Genomic DNA, 25,491 nt, shown 5'->3' with positions numbered 1-25,491 from the left:
ATGTTGGATATCGAAGATGCTCTCGACATTGTATGAGCCACAAAACGACTTATTTAGAAGATGATGTATGATGACTATTGATGCTGATGGAAATGAACTTTGTGTATAAAGGTCGATTTGAGGGTTATATACAATTTTCTTTAGTGTAAAAAGGAATTTAAATTTTTTACGAGAATATGTGCTTCAACTAGTTTAGTATAATTTGATTTACATTTAGTTGCATTCAGTAAATAAGTTCATATTATCTTTGTTATAATTCTTAATGTTTATAAAATTAAACGGATGCTTACTCGTGCCTGTCTCTTGCTAGAACTTGTTTTACCACTCTCTATGGTTGAATTCATGCTTATAACCCGGTGGGGATCAACTTTAAATGAGGTGGAGAATTCCATTTAAACAGAAAACGGAGAATGGAGTGAGGAGAGATTTCTCTCCGTTAGATAAATGAGACTGGGACGAGAATTGTATTTCCCTCTTAGAGGCCAACGTCTTTGGTGGCACATAGCCCGGTGTCTGGCTCTAACACTAATCGTAACAGCCTAAGTCCACCGCTAGTAGATATTGTTCGCTTTAACTCGTTACGTATCACCATTAGCCTCACAATTTTAAAACGCATATATTAGAGATAGGTTTCCAATCAATCAATATCAGTAACGAAAAACAATAGAATGTAGCCCAAAAGACAAAGAAACGAGTTTAATTAGCTTTACAAGTTAAATACAAGTAGGAATTACAATCAAGAAATACAAGATAAAAGCACAAACCAAGTAGAAAAGTCTTCAAATTTGCAGATTCTATGCCAACTTTCAGCAGCTAAAGAATCATCAGAACCATCATCAACACTCCAAAACAACTCCAAATTGATCGTCCACCTGCATTGCAAAACAAAACACTTCACCATTTGCACTTACTCAAGAATTTGTTAAGAATTACGACTCTCCACAATAGTTAATATTGTCCACTTTGAGCATAAGCTCTCGTGGCTTTGTTTTGGGCTTCCCCAAAACGCCTCATACCACAACATAGAGCCTCTCCTGAGGCCTATCGAGCCCTCGAACAAAGTACACCCTTTGTTCGAGACTTGGTGATTCTATTAACATAGCTAAGTTAAGGGCATGACTCTGATGTCATGTTAAGAATCACGATTTTCTACAATGGTATGATATTATCTAGTTTGAGCATAAGTTCTCGTGACTTTGTTTTGAGCTTCCCCAACAGGCCTCATACCAACGAAGATGTATTCCTCGCTTATAAATCCATGATCATTCTCTAAATTAGCCAAGGTGGGACTCCCTCCCAAAAATCCTCAACCGAACATAACCATTAAAAACGAACTCAAAACTTACTACCACTAGTTGGGTCTGAAAAATTGAAGTAGAACTGATGATCATGATACCACATAAAGCAATTGAATCCATACACTTCCCAATCTTTCTTACTCCCAATGGTTGTCCTAAACGCATCCAATTGCGCGCTCAAACACAGACCACAATCACTCCCACTGATATCCCTCGTGCACTGAGCCATCCCATATCGCTTCCCTCTCACCCCACCTTCCAAAACAGCAATTTGAAACATCAAACTCTGATACGGAACAGAGGAAGCCAATCCAGCCATTAGCGACTGACCATCAGAAACCAAAGATGGGTCATCATAATTGGTGTCATTTAAAACAGCCACAGAAGTTTGATCCAAAACACCCAAGAAATTATCCGTTGAATACCTAAGAAAACACCATCTAAACCAAATCACAACATCTCTGCTTTCTGGGCACTCAGACAGAGCAAAAACAGAGGAGTTTTTGATGCAGCTGCCACAGTTGTATGCAGAAACGTCGCCTCTGCATTGAACAAGACCAAAGATTTGGGTTGAACTCTTGCCCTTTGATGTGCTGTAGAAGCCATTAAGAACAGGCCCATTCTCAGCTAGAGACTCCAAAAGGCTCTTTAAATTGGCCTTGAAATCGCTGTCGCCGGAGAAGCTGTCGGATTTTGAACACTGTTGGCTGCAGTTCTTGTTCATGTCGGCGCGGCAGAAGAAAGAACAGAGTATTAATGAGAGTGAAGGTGTAAAGAGGAAGAACATTGACACGAATTTGAATGCTCCCATTTGATTCGAAGTTTGAGCACCTGGTAAAGCGATTGAACACTCAATAACAAAAATAAAGTCGTGGACTTTTCTTTTTTTTTTTAATTTTTTCTTTGTGCACAAAAAGTCAACTATGTTTCTATGATGAATGGATGGAGAATTAAATTAAAAGCAACTTGGATGAAAGTCAACTCCAATATTTCATTCTAATTTGACAAATGATAATGGCTCAGTGGAATATTAACAGGAGAATATATTAGTTATGGAATACATGTTAGATATCTATATTTTTTACTCGTGATTTGATTAGTAGTATATTTTATTTTATTCTCAAGATTTAGTTAGTTTATATTTTCTATTAGATGGTAGCTTGTATCCTATTTAAACGTTGTAAACAGTGAACCATCCATCCCAATTCTATTTCTCATTCCCATCTTTAACTCTGTATTGTTTCTTGAGTAATAATATTTTCAGATTTATTCACACTTTTGAGTGGTAGATATTGTGTCAGCCCTCTGTTTCTGAGTAATAATATTTTCAGATCTATTCACAGTTTGAGTGGTAGATATTGTGTCAACCCTTTACACTTTTTCGGGAGACAAAGATCAGTAATCCCAAGTGCGTGATATTCATATTGGCTTGATAAGAAAACATAAATTTGGAGTGGTTAGGTAGGAAGGTGAGATATCTGCCTTCCTACTTAACCCATTAACCCAATGTCGTTATAACAATTCAAGTCCATCGCTAGTTGATATGATCTTTTTTGGATTTTCCCTTTCAAGATTTTAGAAGGTACAAATAGATCTTGTATTTGAATTTATTGATTTGTGTTTCGATTTCAAAGTTCAAATAGAGGCGTTGAGTATGTAGCTTGACTTATAGTAAGATCACTAAAGTCTTGATCGAGCTGTCATGTTTAAAATGGAGAAAGCCAACTTCTAAAGTCCCGTTTAATAGCTATTTAAAATTTCAAACATTTTGATTTAAAATTAAGCTCTCGTGACTTTGCTTTAGGCTTCCCCAAAAGATCTCACACCCATTGAAATAGTATTCTTCACTCATAAACGCATGATCTTCTACTAAATTAACCAATGTGGGACTCACTCCCAATAATCCTCACCAACAATATCTCCCAAAACTATGAATAGATCTGAAAATATTATCACTCAGTTAAACAATAGAGAGTTAAAGAATGAAAACTAGTATTGGGATGGAAGATTCAATTTCATTGATATTCACCATCATTTAGATATGATACAAGCTACCAACTAATATCTACAAATAATAAAAAATATAAATTAACTAAATCGATTTAAATAAAATAAAATATACGATTGACCAAATCATAATAGGAAAAATATTAACTAATTACCCTATATAAGATATATTTCATAACTAATATATTTTTCAAATATTAACTGATTATGAATATCTTGACTAATTCAAACTAGCAATAAGTTCTAGACATTGAGAACTTTTTGAGAAATTGATCTAACTTTTTTCAATTAAAAAAAGTTAAGGATGTTCGTGGATTGGGTCGGATCAATTGAGAAGAATTTTAGACTTAACTCAATTATTTATGTTTTAAATTTTTTGGATGGGATTAATTCGAATTAATTTTTGTTTGCACTAAAAGTAAACTCTTAGCTTGAAAAAAAAAATTATTTATTTATTTTAAATATTTAATTAAGATTTACTCCGATATATATTTAAAAAATTATACTCTAAATAGTTAAAATATAATTTTAAGTGTTAAAAAGAGAATAAATAAATAAATAAATTATATTACGAATAAAAATATATTTTTAAAAAAAATAACAATAAATTCGAACTAAATTTTCATTTATTTGATTCCACGGATCAAAGAAGACATTTGAAAAACAAGACATAAAAACAAATGAAAACAACACGTTACATGTGGCATCCGTTTAGGATATTATCTACATCTGATCATATAAGATAAAATAATAATTATAATAATAATAGAGAAAAAAAACATAGTTAGGGATTTTTTTTTCTACTTTTCATATAATTAATTTTTAAATAAATACGATTATTCTAAAGCTTCATGGATAAACTTCAAAATATAATAATATAAAGTGGTTTTTTTTTTTCATAATAATAATTATAAATATCAAAATCATATCTTCTTTTTTATTATTTATAATGTTGAATGACATATTCAAATTTATTTTTATCCTTATGAAAAAGCATTAAAGTGAAAATAAATAAATTTTAAAAGCACAATACGTGTCATCTCTCCTTCTCACTCTCCCACTTGCATCTCAACATGTATTATTATTTCGTTTATTTATTTATTAAATTTTTTTTATTTGTCCCTTTTTAAGATTTTCAACAAATATCTTTTTTAATAAGTTAAAAAAATTTAGATTAAATTAATAAAAATATCTTTCAATTTTAAAAAAAAAATAAAAATAGCTAGTAATTTATTTCAAAAATAGTCAGAACTTAAAAGTTCCATTAATATTTTTAATATAATTTAAAAACTAAAACGTATATATATATATATATATATATATATATATATATATATATATATATATGAAAGTAGATAAATTAAAATAAAATAATAATTTCAATATTTTTCGAGAGTAAATATAGAAATTTTATTGCTAACACAATACGATCGCTTGTTTAGACACATCCATGTGTCAATCAACTTATCGAGACATTTTCAAACATGGAATGACATCATGATGCATGGGTCATGTTGGGAACCAAGATGACAATGAGATGCGACGTTGTTGTATCGCAACGATTGAACATGCACACTTAGACAACATACGTGGCAAATAAATTTGGATTCCACACAAGTGATGTTCGACGGTCCAACAAAGCCATAAAGCTGGGAGAAAAAAATATGAATGGGGTTTGAGTTCTCCTTAAAGTTGGTCGTGAGCGTGTCAAAATCATGACGCTACACAGTTGAAAAAGTACGACCGTGATAATTGAGATATTATAGATTTGTGGAAAAGATCAAATATTTAAATACCCATTATTAAATTAAAAAGGTAGCCAATTTATGAAGTAAGAGTGAATTGATATATATATATATATATTTATTAATAAAGTAAGAGGAAAAGACAAAAAGGGACTGATAAAAGAGGAAGTTTTATGTGTAAAGAATGATGGAACAAAAAAAAAAAACATAAAGAAAGAATATATTAATAATGAATAGAATATACTATAAATTATTTACAAAAAGGTGAATTAAATATTAAATAAATAATCGCAATCCCAACCAAAAACTGTAGTAGGCTGAGCTGGAAAGAAATGTCCAGGCTGGACAAACTCTACATTAATCTAATTTTCTTTTATTTTAACGACGGCTGAGGCGAGAATTTTTTTGAGAACGAAATATTTCTTGTAAAGATGTGAAAACTTCTTTTTAATATACACGTTTTAAAACATTGAAGCTGACGATGATACATAACGAGTCAAAGCAGACATGACATAATATCTATTAGCTATAACTTTGAGCCGGATCAAAGAGGGAGACTAATTAAATTAAAAATTTACTTTATTTCAAAAATTCTCAAAAACTTTAAAAAGTTTAATTAATATCTTTCAACTAAAAAAAATCAAATATATATTATGTTTTAAAAAATACAGTATCGGCAATTCATAGATTATTTTTAAATTTTTTAACGTTAATTTTGAAAAAACATGAATATTTTTTAAACACCAATACTGATGAAGCATATTTCTTAATTTTTAAAAAATTGAAACTTATTTCCATTTAAAATTAACTTATTTTTAAAGTTTTTTTTTTTTTTATTAAAGATATTTTTTGAAATTTTTGAAAAATTAAAATTATTATCAAACTTATTATTATATTTTTATTAATATACAAATATTTTGAAGCCCATCTGACGTGTCAATTTCGGTCAATTTTGTAGGACTAAACGAAAGCCGTCATTTGAAAAGATTAAGAACGCCTAAAATCGCTACGGAGAGGAAGATTAAGCATACAATCCCGAATGCCACTTCGAATGCTTGCTTCGATCATCGTTCTCCCTCCTTGTATTCTATTCAATCACCAACTGCGACCTCTCTTGTTCTTATATACCCTTAATAATCGCTTCTGCTTCTTCTCCTAGTTGAACACAGTCCAAGAAAATGAAGATTTCCCTGCTTCCCTTAGCCCTTTTCGTCCTATCGCTCGCCATTGATGTTTCTTATGCCAAACAAATCAAACCCATCAATGATTTCACTCCGATTCATCAATTTCTCCACCAAACCCGACAATGGCTGACGACCCATCTCCCGAGTACGACTCCCATTACAGTTGCTGGTGTGTTCTGTTTCGTAGCCGCTTCTATATCCAGCGCTGGTGGGATTGGCGGCGGCGGGCTTTATATTCCGATTTTGACCATTGTGGCTGGTTTTGACTTAAAAACAGCCTCGAGTTTCTCGGCTTTTATGGTCACTGGTGGGTCGATTGCGAATGTTTTGAACAATTTCTGCTCCAAATCAGGGGGGAAGTGTTTGATTGATTTTGATATTGCGCTTTTGACTGAACCTTGCATGTTGTTAGGAGTTAGTGTTGGGGTTATATGTAACCTTGCGTTTCCTGAATGGGTTACTACTGTTCTATTTGCCATTTTTCTTGTTTGGTCGACCTTTAAAACTTGTGTAAGTGGGATGGTGTATTGGAGAATGGAGACAGAGGTGCTGAGGAATAATGGGTGTAAATTGGAAGATGGGTTAGGGAATGAAAATGAAGGCAAATTTCTTGAAGAGCCTTTGTTGAAGACACAAGAAAATTGCAGATTCAGACTCCCTTTAATGAAGTTGGGAGCCTTGATTCTTGTCTGGTCTTCTTTCTATCTTATCTATCTTCTTCGTGGCAACCGCGATGGACAGGTATGGATTTTCTTATTTGATTCTGTGTCTGGTTAGAGTATGATTGTTCATTGTTGGGGAAAAATTATGTTTCAGAGAACTTGAGTTGCTTAAAAAGTATATAGAACTGATCTTGATTTGTTCTTGAGTGCTGTGAAAATTACAGAAAATGATCACTAACGGTGATTTCTCACTTATAAGGGTGTGTAAATCTCGAGTGCCAACGAGGATGCTGGCCCCGAAGGGGTAGGGTGTGAGATCACACATTTTTATAAGGTTATGAAAACCTCGAGTGCCAGCGAAGACGCCAGGCTCTGAAGGGGGTGGATTGTGAGATCACACATCTTTATAAAGTTGTGGAAACCTGAGTGCCAGCAAGGATGCTAGGTCTTGAAGGGGATGGATTGTGAGATCACACATCTTTATAAGGGTGTGGAAACCTCAAGTGCCAACAAGGACACTAGGCCTCGAACGGGGTGGATTGTTGTTTAGACTCAATTATGGAGACGATAACTTGTTCATTCATGTCGAAGTTTTGGCTGTGTTTTTTATTGGGACAGTTTAGTCTAAAGCTGATAGTGCAACTTCCTTACTTTCTGGCTTGGACATAGTATGCCACCCCTTGGTCCCATGTACTCTCCCTTTGGTAGCTTTTTGTGTGCGTTGACTGGACATCTAGGAGTATAGCACTATTTTGGTGCGGGCCACGATAGCAATACTAAATCTATGCAATCAAATTTGACGCTTTTCATTTAGGACGAATTCAACACTGAATGACTTTTTCTTTGTTCTTGCTAAGTTAATTTTGCATCATTGCAATTGAAAAGAAAACAGAAGTGGGTATGTGACTGCTCCTTGTTTGTGCAGGGTCTTATACCGATCGAAACGTGCGGAACGGGTTACTGGATTATCTCTTCGCTCCAAGTTCCGGTAGCCATAGCTTTCACTCTCTGGATTCTGTACAAACAGAAGGCTCCTCAACCTGAAGATTCCCCCCACAAGGTGCAAAGAATGAAACTAGAACATATTTGCTTTTGTTTCTGAGATCTTTTCATAAAGCAATCTTGACTGTTGTTCCTTGTGAAGGAGTTGGAAGAAGCAGGGCCTGCAGTTGAACCATCCAAGAAACTGATCTTCCCTGTAATGGCACTCTTAGCTGGGATTTTGGGCGGCATGTTTGGAATTGGCGGTGGCATGCTTATAAGTCCTTTCCTTCTTCAATTTGGAATAGCTCCTGAGGCAAGTCCTTTCGTCTCTTGAACTCAACGTTCCTTTGTTTCAATTTTAACGTTAGTTCTCAAGATCCCACGTCGGTTGGGGAGGGGAACGAAACATTCCTTATAAGAGTGTGGAAACCTCTCCCTAGTAGACGCGTTTTAAAACCGTGAGGCTGACGGCGATATGTAACCGGTCAAAACAGACGCTAGTAATGGGCTTGAAGCTGTTATAAATGGTATCAGAGCCAAACACCAGACGGTGTGCCAGTGAGGATGCTGAGCCTCCAAGAGGAGTGGATTGTTAGATCTCACATCGGTTGGAGAGGGGAACGAAGCATTTCTTATAAGGGTGTGGAAACCTCTCCCTAGTATACGCGTTTTAAAACCGTGAAGCTGACGACGATACGTAACGGGCCGAAGCGGACAATATCTACTAGCGGTGGGCTTAGAGTTGTTAAACACAATATTGAAAGATTATAGACTTGTACACCACTTTCAAAGTGTAGGACCGATTTTGTAATTTAACTCGTCATCCGCTCATTATGTTCGTATCTCCAAAATCTAATGCAGGTAACAGCTGCAACTTGCTCGTTCATGGTGTTCTTCTCGGCTACAATGTCAGCTTGCCAGTATTTGCTGCTGGGAATGGAGCATACTGAAATTGCAGTCATTTACGCGATCGTCTGCTTCATCGCCTCCGTGATCGGATTGGTAGTGGTTCAGAAGGCGATTCGTGAGTATGGAAGGGCGTCTCTCATCATCTTCTCAGTTAGTACAGTGATGGCTTTGAGTACTGTCACTATGACCACATTTGGTGGGCTTAATGTTTTGAGAGACTACACTGCTGGAAACAACATGGGATTTAGATCACCTTGTTAAAACACTTCTTTTTTAATGATGCTGTTTCTTCTCAGTTTTAATTGGTTCGAGAGAATTAGTCAAAATTTCGTAAACTCAAACTTGAATATCGTTCAACTGATTCAAGATCATTCAAAATCTCATTTTTTTAACGAGAAGATTCTCCTCCTCATCCTCGATAGTGTCAAGTGTTGAGGACTGTTGAAGTCCTATGCCGAACAATGGACATCTAAAGAAAAATCAGTCAACCCGAGCATAGTTCTATTAGTTTAAACTCTATAATCTTCTAAAGACTGATTGTTTCTCTCGGAGCAAACACGTCTTCTGCTGAAGAACAGTAAGGCTAAGAACTTATGGAGTAGACTATATTGATTTTGATCAGCGGAATTTCTTTAACAAAACAGATATTCAAGCCAATTCAATCTTGAAAATCTAACAGACAACAGAACCATGTCAGCCCTACAGAAAAACCAACATAGGAATCCTCGCATGCAAAAGCAAAGCCAGTGAAAATGGAAGAACTCTACCAAGTCAGGCGACTGGTGGTCGGAGAACGTGGTCTTGCGACGTATCGATAGCGCCCTGAGGCATAAACTTCCACATGGATACTCCTGGATATCCAATCACAGGTACGAACTTCGCCCCAACAACATGATTTGGAGCAGAAAATGCAGGAGGGTGAGGCAGGAAACTTGGTTGAGTAATGAAGGTTTTCATTTTCTGTTTAAGGTTGTCTTTTGCTTCTTTTAGCCTCTGTTTCTCATCTCGTAGTTCATTCTTTTCAGCCTGAACAAAGAAGAAATAGAATCAAACATCGATGGAAGATCAAACCGAACATCGACGAGTACAAAACCACATAATCTACCTTCATTTCATTGATCTTCTCCAGAAAATTCTCATTGGACTCCTTCAGCTTCTGAGCTTCATCTCTTAGCTGCAAGATCATTCGAACTGCATCACCCAAAATAACAGACTTGTCAATTTTGGGAGACGTTCCATGATTGAGGATGGAATTCAACTCCAGAAACCTTTAATCAGCAAGCAAACACAAAATATGAGGCGGGGGAGGAGCGGACAGAGACGGGAATGGCGAAAAAGATGAATGTAACGAATCGAGATGCCTGTCATTTAGTCTATTTCTCCGCACTTTCTCTTTATGTGCTTTGGACAAAGATGCACCTGAGCCAGAGCTCATCCTGTCAACAGTAAGATCACTACCATGCTATTGTAAGGGCATATCCAATATGCTAAAGTTGATAGCCACAGCATTAGAACATAACCAATGATATTGTAAGGGCATATCCAATATGCTCAAATTGATTGCCACAGCATTAGAACATAAACAATGATATGGTAATCCTCCTCATAGTGCAGATACTCAACTTGGGAACTAATAATTGCTCACCTGTTCCTAGACCCAGATTCATTTTTATCGTTTAGCTTTCCATGTGCCTCATCAAAGTCTTCCCTTAAAACACTAACAACGGTACGATGAGATCTTTAATAAAAAAATGGCATCTCAGCTGTCATATAAAGAAAATAACACATATAAGCATTCGAGTACGCTTTCATGAAAAGGCTCTAATGTTTGAATTGAGTCTAATTGTGAGATCCCACGTCAGTTGGAGATGAGAACGAAACATTCCTTATAAGGGTGTGGAAACCTCTCCCTAGCAAACACGTTTTAAAAACCTTGAGAAGAAGCCCTTAAGGGAAAGCCTAAAGAGGACAATATATGCTAGCGGTGGGCTTGGATTCTTAGAAATGGTATCAGAGCCATACACCGGGCGGTGTGCCAGCAAGGACACTAGGCCCCCAAGAGGTGTGGATTGTGAGATCCCACGTCGGTTGGAGAGGGGAACGAAACATTCCTTATAAGGGTGTGGAAACCTCTCCCTAGCAGACGCGTTTTAAAATCTTGAGGGGAAGTCCAAAAGGGAAAGCCCAAAGAGGACAATATCTGCTAGCAGTGGTCTTAGACGGTTACAAATGGTATCGAATCAAACACCGGGTGGTGTTCCAACGAGGACGCTGGCCCCAATGGAGGTGGATTGTGAGATCTCATGTCGGTTGGAGAGGGGAACGAAACATTACGGGTGTGGAAACCTCTCCCTATCAAAGGCATTTTAAAACCTTGAGGGGAAGCCCGAAAGGAAAAAGCCAAAAAGGACAAAACCTCTCCCTAGCAGAATCGGAAGCCCGAAAAGAAAAAGGCAAAGAAGACAATATCTACTGGCAGTGGGACAATTTCACTAACACATGGATCACTGTAAAATTTAGAACTTGAAACCTACCTCTAATATCATGAACTACTAATCTAAAACAGAGAAGGAAAAAACATTAAAAAAAGAGTTTGAATTCAAGGCTTTTTACTTTGATACCATGTTAAAAATCTATAAGAACGAAGGCTAAATTGGATTAGGCATCATAATCTGGTACAACTCCTTGCCAATGTAAGACGTTAGTAAATCAAATTTTTCTTAATGAAATAACTTCACAGTCCTATGTTCAAGCATGTAATCTACATCCACAAGCAAACCCAGATGATAATCCACAACTCAACCAATTCATTTCAAACAACATACAAATCCCAGGAACAATATAAAAAAACGAAACTCAAAAGAGATTCATGAGCTATTAGAACCTGAAGGAGGCAGTGAAATCGCGAGAGGACAAAGTGAAAACAGGAAGATCCAGTGAAGGTAGGTCACCGCCGGGGACCGGAAAGTCCTCAATCAGAGCGTAATCAAATACCCAGTCGGTAATTTCAGGCGACTCCATCAACGATCAATTGCCGGAACTCAAAATCCCTGAATTTCTGAGTACAGAACGCGAGAGATACAGCCGAATTCCATGGCGAATGGTAGAATATATACATTGGGAAGGAAACGATGGGAAATTTGAAGAAATGGAAAAGGGAATATGAGAGAAAAATCGAAAGGGAAAATCGGAGAAGAATCGCATACCGCAACTGTTCCACCGATGCTAACACCACAAGCAAAAGTGGAAACTGCAAATGCGATTTGCAATGTTTGTGATGCAGCCCAAGTTAAGGCCCACAGTCTCCTGTTCGCTTTCCGAATTTGGGTTTTGAACCGTCCGAACGAATTTGAAGTTTGTTAACCCCCATGTGGCATGTTCTGTGTGTCACGGTCATATTTATTCAAAATCATATAGATGTTCGGGTCATACTCATTCAGGGCGTGTTGTTTATGGCCGTGTATCCGTTCCAAACATCTTTTACAAGATTTCACAGATAAGCCAATATTTCATGTTGTGTAAAAAAGGGAATATAACTAGCTGTCATCTCCGGGGTTTTATGTTATCAAAGTCGTCGTTACCTAATTGCTTTTAGCTTTAAGCTTCAGAAGTACCGAACAAAAAAATTCAATTCCCACCTAACAAATTGTCCTCTTCATACCTAAGTTTTCAATTCCTTTCAAATTTCTACTTACGATAATAATAAATACTGACATTTCATCCTTATTTTAAAAGCTTTTTATTACTCATTATTTTTATGCAAAGTTATCCAAAAACGAGTACGACTCGCAAATCTACCTAATGCTATAATTATGCAACGATATATAATGTTACGTACAAGTATTATGCATACATGATTCATATGTGTTATATGACACAAATGAGAAATAACGAAATGATTCTTATTGTACGCTACGATTTTAAACATGTCATGTGCATTGAGATACTTTTCCATTATGTTAGTATGAACATGTACCTTTGATAGTTGTTTTTGGTGTGATATCACGCAGACCTTTCGTTCTATGGTGTCTTTCGTTGAGCTATTTTTGTTCGGAACAATTTTCTTTTAGAGCTATTTATTCTGTAGATGTTACCATTGTTGTTTGAGAATTGCTTTCACTCATCTTTTATGTTCGTATATTTATCAACACGAGAAATCGTTATAATTGACATATATTTCTTTATCTTAAAGTTTGAAATTTAAATTTCTATATCGTATATTTGTTTTATAAATAAAATAATTAAATTATCATAGTACACTGACAATAAATTGAGGTAGGTTTACTAGTAAGGAGTTGAGTTATATTCTCATTAAAAGTAAAAATAAAAAATAAAAATAGAAAGTGAGGTTGAAAATTTGAAATCACTTGTTGTTATAAAAATGAATAAAGATTTGGAGCGGTTAAGTGTGTTAGATGAACACGTCTCTCCCGAGTGATTAGGTGGGCTAGATGAACACGGCTCTCCACATTGATATGATATGGTTTACTTTGAGCATAAGCTTTCGTGATTTTGGTTTGGGTTTCTCAAAAAAGCATTATACCAATAGAGATAGTATTTCTTGATTATAAACTCATGATCCTTCTCTAAATTAGTCGATGTGAGACTTTCATCCAATTTGGTGAATAAATAGAACGAAACCAACTCAACAAGTAAGGCACTATATATTTATTATAGATGTGCCACTTACGATGAAAAAAAAAAAACGTTCTTGGATATTGCACGAAGAAAAGACTCGATTTTTACATAAAATGGAAAGGGAGCGTTTGATTATAAACTCATGATTATTTCCTAAATTAGTTGACGTGGGACTTTCATCTAACACCTCTCCTTAATCGAGGCTCGACTCTTTTTTCTTTTCTTCTTTACCTACTAGGCCTCGAATTCTTGATGGGAGGCTTTGGAAGCCTTATTCAGTCCATCATCCAGCCCAACATTCTAAGAGGCCGTTCGGTCCATCTTCTTTATCTATTTTGTTCGAACACTCCAAAAGAAAAAGGAGTCGAGCCTCGATTAAGGGGAGACATACTTTGTTCGAGGGGAGGTGTTAGATGAAAGTCCCACATCGGTTAATTTAGGTAATGATCATGGGGTTATAATCAAAGAATACTATCTCCATTGCTACGAAGCCTTTTGGAGAAGCCCAAAGCAAAGGTATGAGAGGTTATGCTTAAAGTAGACAATAATATACCATTGTGGAGAGTCGTGTTCATCTAACAATATATATAAAGACATGATTAATCTTTGTGTGCTTGCTAGGCTTTCCCAAAACTTGTACTAGAAATGAGATATATAGAGCTTTCACAACTTTCCCATGTGAAGATAACAAAAGACCCCGTTGATAAACTAACACCTCGCGAGCTATTTACAAAAGAACACGAACAACTACGAAAACAGGGCGAGGAATGGATGAGAAACACGGCAAACTCATGCATGCTAGTGGCAACGCTAATTGCAACAGTAGTTTTCGCAGCAGCGTTCACAGTTCCAGGAGGCAACAACGACAAAGAAAAAATTCCTATATTTCGACAGAATCAAGCGTTCACGGTATTCGTAATCTTAGATGTTGCAGCTCTTGTGTTTTCTACAACTTCTATACTCATCTATCTATCAATGTTGATGTCCCGCTATGCAGAAAATGATTTTTTAGTGTAGTTGCCGATCAAGTTACTGATGCTATTCGTTTCTATAGCATGCATGGTAGTGGCATTCAGCACAGCCTTCATTATTGCTTATGATAGAACAAAGGAGAAGATTCCAATAGCCATTGCATTGGCAGCGATCCTCCCAATAGGGAGTTTTTGTTTTTTGTCACCATATGGTCATTGTCTACATTGTCTTTGAGGCAGCGTAAGAAAATGTTATTTTAGTGCAATAATTGCATGTCAATGCCCATTTAATATAACCCTTGGTCTAACAAAGTAAGAATTTAGTCTCTACTATCGGATGATGGAGTCTCACATCGGCTAATTTAAGGAATGATCATCGGTTTATAAATAAATAATACTCTCTTCCATTGGTATGAGGCATTTTGGGGAAGCCCAAAGCGACGCCATGAGAGCTTGTGCTTAAAGTGGACAATATTATACCATTGTGAAGAGTTGTGATTCCTAACATGGTATCAGAGTCATGCCCTAAACTTAGTCGTGTCAATAGATTGGTAAATCCTCAAATGTCGAATAAAGTGTTGGATCGGTATGGCAACCCTAGAGGGGGGGTGAATAGGGTTTTAACGATAAAAGTGTTTAAACGTGATTAATTTTTCTAATGATGAAACTTTTTACAAATAAGTAAAAGATGATAATTACTATAACAAAGTAATTCAGGTCAAAACAATAATCAAGTAGAACATGCAATAAATCACAATAATAATTTTGAAATTAAATAGAAAAGAGTCAGAGAAAATGACACCGTAGTTTTATAGTGGTTCGGTCAAACTCGACCTACTCCACTCCCCAAGCGCCTCTTGGGAATTTGAATAAAGAACTTTCTCGACTCTTTCCACGGATCTGAGCCAAACCGCTACACCGCTCTTTTTACGAGTTCAAGAGCAAACTCAATCCTTTCCACGGCGCAGGATCAAACCGATACAAGTATTTGAGTTTGATAATAACACACCACAACTCTCTCAAAGAGTAGATTTACAATTTGGGATACTCACAACTATTTCCTCACAATACAAAAATAATCCCTCTCAAGAATAAGATAAAAAGAAATAAACTTGTAAGCTTGGAGAGAGCAACAAACAATGGAGACTTTGAACAAATGAGGATTGGAGAATGTATGTAAGTTGTGTATTTTAAAATGTGGGGAAGATGAGTTTATATAGAGGAGAAAAGTGGCAAAATGTAGGATTGAATATTGACCATTGGATTGTGTTAGGAATAATGGAAGGTGGAGATTAAAAGTAAATAAATAAGAAATTTTTCTAAATTCATTTATTTCAAAATTTTAATATAATAGTAATATAATATAATAATAATAAAAAGTTATGTGAGTAACGGTCAAATGAAATTCAAAATTTATTATAAATATAATAATATAATAATAATAAAAACTATGTGAGTAACCACCAAAATTTTAAAATATAATAATATAATAATATAATATTGTAATAATAAAAATCGATGTGAGTAACGGTTAGATTCAAATTTATATTTTGTAAAAATAACTTTATTTAAAAATATAGTAATAAGAAAAACTCCACCATTTGTTACTCTCCCAAAATCATAAATGTCATACTTTGATATATTTTGATTTGTCCATCATTTTGATTTTGCTGCCACATCATCACGTCGGGTATGTTGTCTCGACTGTAATTTCTTCGTTTTAGCTCTGATTTGAGTAATTGAAAAGTCGTTGAAATTGTTATTCCCGACCTTATACGGTGGACAGTTCAAAATACTGAAAATAATTAATAATTAAAAAGTAGGTTTGTTATCATCAAAACATCAATTAATTGATTGAAATTAATTAAAGTGAGATCAAGGCCAAAAAGCCAACATAAAGGACTCCAAAAGAAAAGGAGTCGAGCCTCCTCGAAGGCAGTAAAAAATGACTAAGACTCCAAAGGAGTCTAGCCTCGATTAAGGGGAGGCGTGCTTTGTTCGAGGAGAGGTGTTGGATGATGGAAGTCCCACATCGGCTAATTTAGGGAATGATCATGAGTTTATAAACAAATAATACTCTCTCCATTGGTATGAGACCTTTTGGGCATACCAATGGAAAGCTCAAAGTAAAGCCATGAGAGCTTATGTTCAAAATGGACAATATCATATCATTGTGGAGAGTCGTGATTCCTAACATCTACAACGTAAGTTTTAGAGTTATTCTCTATGATACGCTAAAACCTTCATAAAAAGTATTTACTATAAAGACTATTTACGAGAATTTTAGCCGACTATAAAAACTATTTATGTAGTTTTATCAAACCATAAACACAAAATTCAAACTTCAACGGCCTTCAACTTTTTTTAGTCATGAATTTCAATATATATTTTGATAAAAGTTCACCTTTGGGACACCGTTTTCAAGACGACAAATCAAAACATGTTCGCGTTCATACATAACACAGTGAGTAAGAATCATGACTCGGATCTATCGACTTCTAGAGCCCCATAGCTTGTGTACACACTCCCCTCAGCCTATTTCTCAGTCTCTAAGATTTGTGCTAACTCTTTCTATCATAGTGAATTTTGACGATGGTTTCCATGAGAGAAAATTTTGAGTTCAGTAAAATTGCTAGAAAGGTATCAGCAATGGCTCTGTTCTTCCAGATTTGATATATGAATAAGACAACAAGAATCAAGTACCATAATGCCAAAACCCAGAATCCATAAAGAGACATCCAATTAAACATGATTCAAAAGAGTTCAAAAACTTGAATTTACATGATCTGAGACGCTGAAACCACGTAAACAAGAGCCAGAATTGCATATGTTACAAGACAACTATACATCAACATTATATATAAACATTAGATTATGCAACATGTATGGTCTCAGCATTTGCGTCTATCATTTTCCTTACCTCTTCTGGATTTGCACCCACGAGCTTCCCAATTTGAGTACCATTCTTCATCAGCACGAATGTTGGCATTGCCTTTATCTCCATTTTAGCAGCCACTTCCTATCATGAAAACAAGAGAATCACAAAGAAGTTATTTTGTTATCTCTCTCAGGATGTGAATCAGGGGATGATAAAGAACGGTTCCATCTGATATTTGCCATTTGTGAGGCATCGGTTTCAACTAGCCAGACGACACAACACAGTGAAACCGTATGAGGCATCTGTTCCATGGCCTGGTTTTGACAAGAGCTTTGGGTGTTCGAAGCATTTAGGAACAAGTTAGCTTGGAGAAGCGGTTGGGAAGGGGCTTTTTTGGCCACACATGTAGAAGGACAGTCAAGAAAGGGGAACGTGAGGGATAATAGCAAGTCACTGTGAAAGTCATCCCTAAAGGTAACACCCCAAGGCAACCGCTAGCAGATATTGTCCCTCTTTGGACTTTCTCTTCCAGACTTCCCCTCAAGGTTTTAAAACACGTCTACTAAGAAGAGGTTTCCACACTCTTATAAAGAATTCTTCGTTCTCCTTCCCAACCGATGTGGGATCTCACAATCCTCCCCCCTTCTCGTCCTCACAGGCACTCATTCCCCTCTCTAATCGATGTCGTTCTCCTCTTCAATCGATGTGGGATCTCACAATCCACCCCAATTCAAGGCCCAACATCCTTGCCGGCACACCGCCCGGTATCCACACCCTTCAGGGCTCAGCATCCTCACTAGCACACCGCCTAGTGTCTACCCACCTTCGAGGCTCAGCTTCCTCGCTAGCACACCACCCAGTGTCCAGCCACCTTAAGGTTTTAAAATGCATCTATTAGGGAGAGGTTTCCATACCCTTATAAAGAATGTTTCATTCTCCTCCCCAACCGATGTGGGATCTCACAAAACGTGTGGTATCTTTCCCAAGTTTGTATTGAGTTTTGTTCCGACTTTTCACAAATATACTGCCCTTTTATGCGTTCATGATTGTTTGATAAAGGATGAATCACTGATCTGATATTTGCCATTTATGAGTGCTTTTATGGCTTTGATGAAGAAGAAAGAAGCTGAATGTGGGTTATGAGCTAGTTGGAAGTTATCAAAGATAATGAACTTTCAACCTCAATCAACACCAAATGTGTTTCTAATTACTCATTTTGAAACCATAATCATTTGAATTATAGAACCAAAACAACAATAAATGAACACCCACATGGTCAGTTTAAACCAACGAACTTATAACACAATGACTTGAAGAAACTTGATATAAGTTCCTAGATAGAAGCAATGACATAATCTGTTCTTCAGCAAAATGTACCATACTCTTCAAAAACTGTTGCCACATTTATAATGATTTTGGACATTGGAATTAGACTTATTACCTTAACCTCATCAACATCAACAATGAGAAACAGAGCATCTGGGTAATTAAAAGCCAGTTCTTCAAAGAATGGATTCATAGCAACAGAAGGCATACACCAAGAAGCAGTGAAGTGCACAACGATCTACAAAAACCACAGAGATAAACGAAAACCAAGAACTCACAAACCAATCTCCCATCAAAATAGATCAAATCTCAACATTAAGAAACCATTCAAAAATCGAGACAAAGGAAGTGAAGTTGAAGAAGGGAACATACAAGAGAGTCTTGCTGAGCAGCTTTAGTCACAAAGGAATTCCACGATTCCATGGATTCGATCTTCACAACCCTAATCTGTCGCCACTGCTCTTGCCCCTCCATTTTTTCTCTCTCAGAAACTCAGAATCCTTCCGATTCTTTCAGCGATTGATAATGGGAATTTCTTTAAGGAGATAAAGATCATGAATCGGACCCCACTTCATAATTTCCTCTTATCCAACTGCTTGATATGATTTGATTCTCACATGCTATGCTTAAGAGATATCTTCAACAACAACTTTCGGCCGTATTTCGTTTCGGAAGTTCGTCTTTTTCTATAGGGTTTTGAATTATTCTCTCCGCTTCATCCATTATTGTATGCATATCGGCTGTTGTGTCGCTTCCCAAGTTACAATGATTGAAGATAATGTGTTTTCGAAATAAATTTACAAAATGAAATTAGTTAAAATTTGTGGGTTTTTTTTTTTTTTTTTTTTTTTTTTTTTTTCTATCTCATAGAAATTTAGTTAAATATATCAGTCTAATATGTTGATTTAAAAAATCGAGATAATTTCCTTTAAATTATGGTTTATTAGCAAATTCAATGTATGGGATTGAGAGATTTAAACCTCTAATATTTTAGTTCGACAGCATAAATTTTAACGTGAGATAGCATTGGTTTATTCGGTAACTCGATGCATGAGCAACATATAAGAGATCTTAACAAGTCTGATCACCATCTCTAGAAAGATTGAACGTCGTATTGATCATCGACTCAATATCTATTATCTTGCCACGGAATATTACAACATGTCTCCTGAAAGGTCAACAAAGGGCACCTCCCTACACACTAAACCCAACCCTTTCAAAAAATAATCGCAGAAATCCAAACATTTATCTATTCATCCATGGGTAGATCAGCCGCGACTCCCCCGATACGAAAAATAATTATGCATCATACTCATACCGGTGGCAGCTTATACCTTTAAAAGCTCAAACTTGGGGCGAAGTCCGGTCGGGTTTGGTCTTAAAAATATCTATAAATTTTTTTAAAAAATTCAATAATACCCTGAAACTAAAAAACAAAACCCTAAAAAATAACGTTATCTTTCTTAAAAAATTAAAAAAAATTATCTGGTCGTTAGTATTATAGCAAAAATCTTCAAAAAGACATGAAAACATTTGAGATCAAAAAACTGCACTTACCAAATACTGCAGGAACTGTCTGATGAGACAAACAGTGAGAATGTTGAGAGAAAAACAAGGAATGGATTAGAAATATGAGAGATATTTATCTTTAGGTTCATAAGATCATAAACTGTTGTACAGGGAAAAAGAAAAAAAAGAAAAAAAGAAAAAAATCATGTTAAAATCGCACACAGCCTGATTCTAACCCTGATATGAATACAAATTAGTAGTTGATCCCAACACCAAACATCTACACAACACTCAGTAATAGTACAACCGACCCCTGTGACAAATAAGATTTATGTATGCTGCTAATGCAAGAGTAACAACTAACCCATTTTTTTAGCCATAACTCAACCGGGAATCTACCGGTCGCATGGTTGTTTGCCGGCGAGGGATTCCGATTTCACACGCATTCACTCTGGCCGCAAACCGAAGGGAGCAAAGCGACTCATTCACAGATGATGGATCCGGGGAGATATTCACAAACATCAATGTTTTTGAGTCTCCGCCTAGGCATGGCTGTACATGAAGATTGCAGCAATTCAATTTGTTAGTTGCATCCTTCGGGAGGTATTTTTGAGTCTCCCCCTAAATCTCTAACTTAACTAATATACTCGGGTCGAGATATAGGTCGTGTTTGGAATGATTTTTTAAGTGCGGGTTTTTAAGTAATTGAAAAGTTATTCCAGAGAGGTCCATGGAAGCATAGAATTCAAGTGTTTAAGCATAGAAAAAAGATCAAGAGATTTAGAGAAATCACGTGCCTGGAGAAGATATGTAAGCTTGGAGTTCCTAAATGGAACATGGTCTTCCTTCTTAGCCAAGGCAAATATAACATCGCTCAAACACGACAAACTCTTGTTTATAGCCTGATGCTCACAAAAAATGGAAGTAGTAGTAAGCATAATGTTCTTAAGGTTAGCATGAGAATTGCAAGAATGTTAAAGAATGAGAACCTGTGTTTCCTTCAACCGATCCCCAGTTGCCCCACTTCTTGAAAGCCGTTCACTCCCAGCAAGGTCAATGAGATTTAGCACCCCCTGGACTTGTTGTTCAGTGCTCTGAGGAAGTGAAAGAAAAAACATCAGCCGGGTATAAACTACGAAAGCTAGATGCAAATTGATAAGCAACTCTATGAATGCATGCGAATTATAAGGAAACCTGCCTCATTTACGCCTGATATACGAAGTGTAAATACAAAATGACTTCTTGATGATTGCTCGTTCATTTGAGTCCTGCCTACGGACCTGAGAATCAAAACCAATTGAAATTCAATTTTGTTGTCCACCTGATCTACTTCGAACATAAACTACAAGGTGAAAGAAATTCAGCGTTCAAATTGTCTCAAGGTAATGCACCTGCTGTGGGCAGCCTGCTGTAGGAGTGAAGAGATCTCTCTAATACTGCAGACATCAATGATGGTGAGATCTGAAACGTGTGTGTTCCCATTTGCATCATGTTTAATGGTGTACTGTTTACCAAGAACCCCGTTTTCTGTCCTTGTTATGTCAAAACTACTTGACCGATGTGTAGACAGTAAATCACGGATGGTTTCGTTGTATATTTCTAACATGGAAACCTACAATAAGCATTAGAAGGGATTACTACAAAGGTTCTAGAATTAAAAGTATACTTGCAGATGAAAATTAGATAGTTGGTTTACCTGCATTTTGTATTTCCAACCCTGAGACTGAAGGGACTGACTAGCTTGAAATATCTGTTCAAGAGAACGCGGTATCAACCCTTTCTGCTCTGGAGCTTCGGGCCTTCCCATCATTGTATAAGTTTTACCGGATCCTGTCTGACCATAAGCAAATATGCAAACCTGACAAAAGACTAGGCCTGTAAGTTTTCTTTTCAACAAGACATCAAAGGTGGCATATCATATCATTTAACATCAACTTGTCTATATTGTAATGAACTTAACAAGCTTTTGCGTCTTAGAAAAATTACAGGAGCACTAAAACGGAACAAGTGAGGAATAACCCTCACATCATTACGGTCTCTCTACTCTACTCACATAGGATAGCAAAAAACGAGAGTAAAAGCAACGTTACCTTATAGCCATCAAGTGCACTCTGCACCAGCTGGGATATTTCTACGAAAACATCCTGTTGAGAAGTCTCATGATTAAACACCTTATCGAATGTGAAGGGATATTTCTGCCCTGTTAACGACATGATCGCATTGAATAAGTGATTAGTGAATTTGGGTCAAAGGCAAATACATCATGCGTTGATTGGAAATATACAAGTTTAGACTTCTTCATACCACTTTGTGACAAATCGATACCCCGGCCAAGAGCTTCTGTTGATGTTGGATAGGAGACAACCGTGGTTTCTGCTCCTACACCATCATCTGGTAGCATGGGGCGCACTCGGCAGAATACTCGAATATTCCCTTTTAATTCCTGCCCATTAAGACAATAAATTAAATTTAAAAACCAACCACCAATGACTTGAAGCCAACAGAATTGAGCACATGAACATTACCAGTATTGTGTTGTGAAGCTTTTTCCTTAACTTCTCTCCCTCTGTAATTTGCAGCTCTGCATCTGCCAGGCGGCTTTGTAGGTCGCTGGTATACCTTTTCTGTTCTTCATACTCTGACCTCGTTTGGAAAGCAGATAAATCTGCCATCTATGAGGAAGAAAAGATGTTGTTGAGGAATTACAAGGAAACATTTCATACAGATAGGAAAGATCCGTTCCACTAAAACAATATAACAAGCCATTCATGAATGAATATTACTTACTTTTAATTTTTCATTTGCAGCTGTTAGTTGGTGGTCAAGCACGCGTATTTGCTCCCTTTGTGAAGAGCATGTCTCCTGAAAGGGAAAAAAAGTCTCTGTTTAAAAAAAAAATTGAGATGCTAGGAGCTTCAATGAGTAAACATAGGTATGGCATTCACCTCTAAGGCATTAGTTTTGACTATCAGGCTATCCAACTCGATACATGATTTGCCGCTGAACTCTCTATGTTTCTCCACTTCAGCGTTCAAGGCATGCACCTGACTTGTTAGCCGTTCACGATCATTTCTCACTTGTTGTAGCTCTTCCCGAAGACACTTGATGTCATTTGTCAATGTATCTTTTTGTTTCACTGCCTCCTCTAATGATGCCTATATGAAATAATCAAAAACATGATTCTATGCCACTTACTTTCTTGAAAAAGTGCAAATTGTAGCAGCAAAACACAAAATTAGATTACTTAAAGAACTGCACATAAGTATGAACTTCTTCACTAGTATATATAGGTTTGTGCAATTCAAAGATTATGAAATCTTACTTTCAAAGATTTTAATTGGTCCTGCAGCGTCTTGTTGTGACCCCTGAAAGTGCTAAGATTCTCAACAACTGTCATTTTCTCCATTCCTACTCTTTTTAGTGACTCACTGGTTGAATCAAGGTCAGCTTGGAGTTTACTATTATACTGTTGAAGACTAATATTATACTCTTGTGCCCTCTTGTACAAATCTTCATTAGAGGCAAGCTGTATAATTTAAAGAATTGGGTTAGTATAAATCAAACTTCAATAAGAAAACCCAGGTAAGCAAATATCCATTCTTGAAGAACATGCTAATGAAATAAGCTATGTTACCCTCTTTTCAGCGGCTAATTTCTCTTGGAGAGCTTTCTCTAGGTTGCTTGAAAGAGAAGCTTTGGAATTCTCTGCTGCAAGTCTGGCATCTTTCTCTCTTTTATGACACTCAATTGCATCCTAAATGTAGCACCATAACAGGGGGAAGAAAACGGAGAATATATAAGGACCTATCGGCACACAAGAAACCAATAAGCGTGAACATCTATAAACCTACCAACTTATCAGATTCTTCCTTGGCAAATTTGTCTTCCAATGATGAAACATTATTCCTTAGCTCAGAAACAGTAGAAGATAATTCATCCTCTCTTTCTTTCATTTCCAACTCTGGGAAAACACAGGTGGAACAACAAAATGACATAGGATTCCTCTTTAAAACCTTAAGAAATATGTATCAAATTATTGGCAGCAGTAAGATCCCATGGAAATCAACACTGAAATTACCTATAGCAGAGCACTTTTTCTCAGCAGATTCCAGAGAAGTTCGAAGTCTTTCCTCCTCAAGAAGATGACTTTCCTCGACTTGTTGGAACCATTTGATGCAAAGCTTAAGCCTCTTATTATGATCAGTCAGTTGATCAATTTTTCCCTAAAAAATGGTTGTCATGTCAGGAAAAGTCAAATCACAGCATAAACAAAACCGCTTTGGACAAGAACATGCAAGAACTTTAATTATTGAAAAGAACTTCTCGTATATAATTTCATTCATCCAACCTTCGTGTCAAATTTCTTCCCTTTAAACTTCTCGCTTAACAACGCATCAACCTCTTCTTTTGTGAACTCCACGGTGCCACATTCAGAATCCTCGGTGCTACACGCATCATTAGCAGAAACCCCCTGCCTATTATTAACATCTACAAACGGCTGTCTTCCGCGGGCACCTGCTGTAGGCCCTAACATTCTTCCAGCTGCAATCTTCCTCCGTTTGTCGAAGGGAACATCATCTGGAATATCCTTCTTCTATACGATTGTTTCAAAAAACAGTCATGACTTGAGCAATATAGTATAAATTAGATTTGTAGGGCTCCAAAACTCAACGATTTTGAACTCCACACAGAAAAATAGCTCTAAACCAAAACACCATATCAAGTCAAAAAATCAGGATGTTTCCATTAAAACCACTGATTTCAACTAGTTCTTAGCTTTTAGTTCAGTTATATAAAAATAAACAAATCAAAAAGGTTATCAAGAAACCCTCGATTATAACAAACTGATGAAGAAATAAAGTTGTATTTGTTCATTCTCTTATCATCCTAACAACCATAACAAGATCAAAGAGTAGACTCGGAACTTACAGCTGGACTACGAGGAGCCCTATTCTGGTTTCGAGATGCCATATTTCTTCAAATCCAGAAAGAATCGAACTCCAAATAAGTCCTGGATGGTTGTTCCCAGATGGAATCCGGCGGCGACGGAAGATATCGATTGACGCCGGAAATTCCACTGACGAACAGTTGAGAAGCTCTGGGAGTTAGAGGATGAAGAGAAATGGAACGTTGAGATCTGGTTCCGGTCTCTCTCGGGTCGAAGAGGAGAAAAAGCGCATACAAGATTTTGAATTTTGAATTGGCGGATTGTTAAGCCAACACGCGGTCCTCAAGAGAGACGTTACTTATTTGGGCCGGGCTCTTCATTGTTGGGCCGCACTGCTTTTCCAGGCCCAACAAATACAATAATTTAACTTACCCATAAAATTTTAAATTTTTACCAATTTTTAAAAGTTTTAATAGCGCCAAATTATTCTTA

At 36.5% G+C, this 25,491-nt stretch overlaps 5 protein-coding genes across 10 annotated transcripts; 1 reads left to right on the top strand and 4 right to left on the bottom strand.

The window, feature by feature from the left end:
• Nucleotides 1-681: 681 nt before the first annotated feature.
• On the bottom strand, nucleotides 682-2,109 carry LOC111802560 (antimicrobial ginkbilobin-2-like protein). The gene is made up of 2 exons (XM_023686969.2): nucleotides 1,347-2,109; nucleotides 682-872 (listed from the first exon to the last, which is right to left on the bottom strand). Exons 1-2 carry the CDS (start codon nucleotides 2,107-2,109, stop codon nucleotides 814-816), a joined length of 822 nt encoding a protein of 273 aa, XP_023542737.2. The 3' UTR covers nucleotides 682-813.
• A 3,940-nt stretch (nucleotides 2,110-6,049) lies between these two features.
• LOC111802505 (sulfite exporter TauE/SafE family protein 5) lies at nucleotides 6,050-9,091 on the top strand. Its single transcript, XM_023686903.2, has 4 exons — nucleotides 6,050-6,975; nucleotides 7,822-7,956; nucleotides 8,041-8,193; nucleotides 8,742-9,091. Exons 1-4 carry the CDS (start codon nucleotides 6,229-6,231, stop codon nucleotides 9,048-9,050), a joined length of 1,344 nt encoding a protein of 447 aa, XP_023542671.2. The 5' UTR covers nucleotides 6,050-6,228; the 3' UTR covers nucleotides 9,051-9,091.
• A 276-nt stretch (nucleotides 9,092-9,367) lies between these two features.
• Nucleotides 9,368-12,077, bottom strand: LOC111802570 (transcription factor ILR3). Of its 4 annotated transcripts, none has more exons than XM_023686984.2 (5): nucleotides 11,674-12,077; nucleotides 10,435-10,506; nucleotides 10,151-10,225; nucleotides 9,895-10,057; nucleotides 9,368-9,815 (listed from the first exon to the last, which is right to left on the bottom strand). In XM_023686984.2, exons 1-5 carry the CDS (start codon nucleotides 11,808-11,810, stop codon nucleotides 9,561-9,563), a joined length of 702 nt encoding a protein of 233 aa, XP_023542752.2. In that variant the 5' UTR covers nucleotides 11,811-12,077; the 3' UTR covers nucleotides 9,368-9,560. The 4 variants fall into 4 exon arrangements, with proteins under 4 accessions (XP_023542752.2, XP_023542754.2, XP_023542755.2 ...); XM_023686986.2 differs by having other exon boundaries at nucleotides 10,435-10,497; XM_023686987.2 differs by lacking the exon at nucleotides 10,435-10,506 and having other exon boundaries at nucleotides 11,674-12,075.
• A 4,654-nt stretch (nucleotides 12,078-16,731) lies between these two features.
• CXXS1 (thioredoxin family protein CXXS1) lies at nucleotides 16,732-19,295 on the bottom strand. Of its 3 annotated transcripts, none has more exons than XM_087127003.1 (4): nucleotides 18,975-19,295; nucleotides 18,718-18,840; nucleotides 17,319-17,417; nucleotides 16,732-17,058 (listed from the first exon to the last, which is right to left on the bottom strand). In XM_087127003.1, the coding sequence occupies exons 1-4, from the start codon at nucleotides 19,074-19,076 to the stop codon at nucleotides 16,960-16,962; spliced, it is 423 nt and encodes a 140-aa protein (XP_086983129.1). In that variant the 5' UTR covers nucleotides 19,077-19,295; the 3' UTR covers nucleotides 16,732-16,959. The 3 variants fall into 3 exon arrangements, with proteins under 3 accessions (XP_086983129.1, XP_086983130.1, XP_023542798.2); XM_087127004.1 differs by having other exon boundaries at nucleotides 16,732-17,053; nucleotides 18,975-19,291; XM_023687030.2 differs by lacking the exon at nucleotides 16,732-17,058 and having other exon boundaries at nucleotides 17,099-17,417; nucleotides 18,975-19,288.
• A 926-nt stretch (nucleotides 19,296-20,221) lies between these two features.
• On the bottom strand, nucleotides 20,222-25,303 carry ATK1 (kinesin 1). The gene is made up of 17 exons (XM_023686821.2): nucleotides 25,041-25,303; nucleotides 24,460-24,705; nucleotides 24,190-24,334; nucleotides 23,963-24,072; nucleotides 23,746-23,865; nucleotides 23,434-23,637; nucleotides 23,057-23,266; nucleotides 22,899-22,973; nucleotides 22,637-22,783; nucleotides 22,416-22,554; nucleotides 22,202-22,311; nucleotides 21,808-21,969; nucleotides 21,503-21,723; nucleotides 21,310-21,391; nucleotides 21,101-21,205; nucleotides 20,909-21,013; nucleotides 20,222-20,663 (listed from the first exon to the last, which is right to left on the bottom strand). The coding sequence occupies exons 1-17, from the start codon at nucleotides 25,080-25,082 to the stop codon at nucleotides 20,484-20,486; spliced, it is 2,403 nt and encodes an 800-aa protein (XP_023542589.2). The 5' UTR covers nucleotides 25,083-25,303; the 3' UTR covers nucleotides 20,222-20,483.
• Nucleotides 25,304-25,491: the final 188 nt, after the last annotated feature.

The sequence above is a fragment of the Cucurbita pepo genome, chromosome 9 (assembly GCF_057944985.1).
Source record: "Cucurbita pepo subsp. pepo isolate OVF chromosome 9, ASM5794498v1, whole genome shotgun sequence".
Classification (NCBI taxonomy): Eukaryota; Viridiplantae; Streptophyta; class Magnoliopsida; order Cucurbitales; family Cucurbitaceae; genus Cucurbita; species Cucurbita pepo.
The sequence above is the reverse complement of the archived record's forward strand: the minus strand, read 5'-3'. Positions and strand labels throughout refer to the sequence as shown.

Coding starts and splice junctions, on each gene's coding strand:
- LOC111802560 (XM_023686969.2), bottom strand. CDS start 2,109: ATGGGAGCATTCAAATTCGTGTCAATGTTCTTCCTCTTTACACCTTCA. Junction 873..1,346: donor TTCAGACCCAACTAGTGGTA/GTAAGTTTTGAG, acceptor TTTGCAATGCAG/GTGGACGATCAATTTGGAGT.
- LOC111802505 (XM_023686903.2), top strand. CDS start 6,229: ATGAAGATTTCCCTGCTTCCCTTAGCCCTTTTCGTCCTATCGCTCGCC. Junction 6,976..7,821: donor GTGGCAACCGCGATGGACAG/GTATGGATTTTC, acceptor TTGTTTGTGCAG/GGTCTTATACCGATCGAAAC. Junction 7,957..8,040: donor CTGAAGATTCCCCCCACAAG/GTGCAAAGAATG, acceptor TTCCTTGTGAAG/GAGTTGGAAGAAGCAGGGCC.
- LOC111802570 (XM_023686984.2), bottom strand. CDS start 11,810: ATGGAGTCGCCTGAAATTACCGACTGGGTATTTGATTACGCTCTGATT. Junction 10,507..11,673: donor GATTTCACTGCCTCCTTCAG/GTTCTAATAGCT, acceptor TACCGTTGTTAG/TGTTTTAAGGGAAGACTTTG. Junction 9,816..9,894: donor AGAAGATCAATGAAATGAAG/GTAGATTATGTG, acceptor TTCTTTGTTCAG/GCTGAAAAGAATGAACTACG.
- CXXS1 (XM_087127003.1), bottom strand. CDS start 19,076: ATGGAGGGGCAAGAGCAGTGGCGACAGATTAGGGTTGTGAAGATCGAA. Junction 18,841..18,974: donor CTGCTCAGCAAGACTCTCTT/GTATGTTCCCTT, acceptor TGGTTTTTGTAG/ATCGTTGTGCACTTCACTGC. Junction 17,059..17,318: donor TGGGTGCAAATCCAGAAGAG/GTAAGGAAAATG, acceptor CAAATCTGGAAG/AACAGAGCCATTGCTGATAC.
- ATK1 (XM_023686821.2), bottom strand. CDS start 25,082: ATGGCATCTCGAAACCAGAATAGGGCTCCTCGTAGTCCAGCT. Junction 22,974..23,056: donor TCAAAACTAATGCCTTAGAG/GTGAATGCCATA, acceptor TTTCCCTTTCAG/GAGACATGCTCTTCACAAAG. Junction 21,014..21,100: donor ATCGGTTGAAGGAAACACAG/GTTCTCATTCTT, acceptor TGTGAGCATCAG/GCTATAAACAAGAGTTTGTC.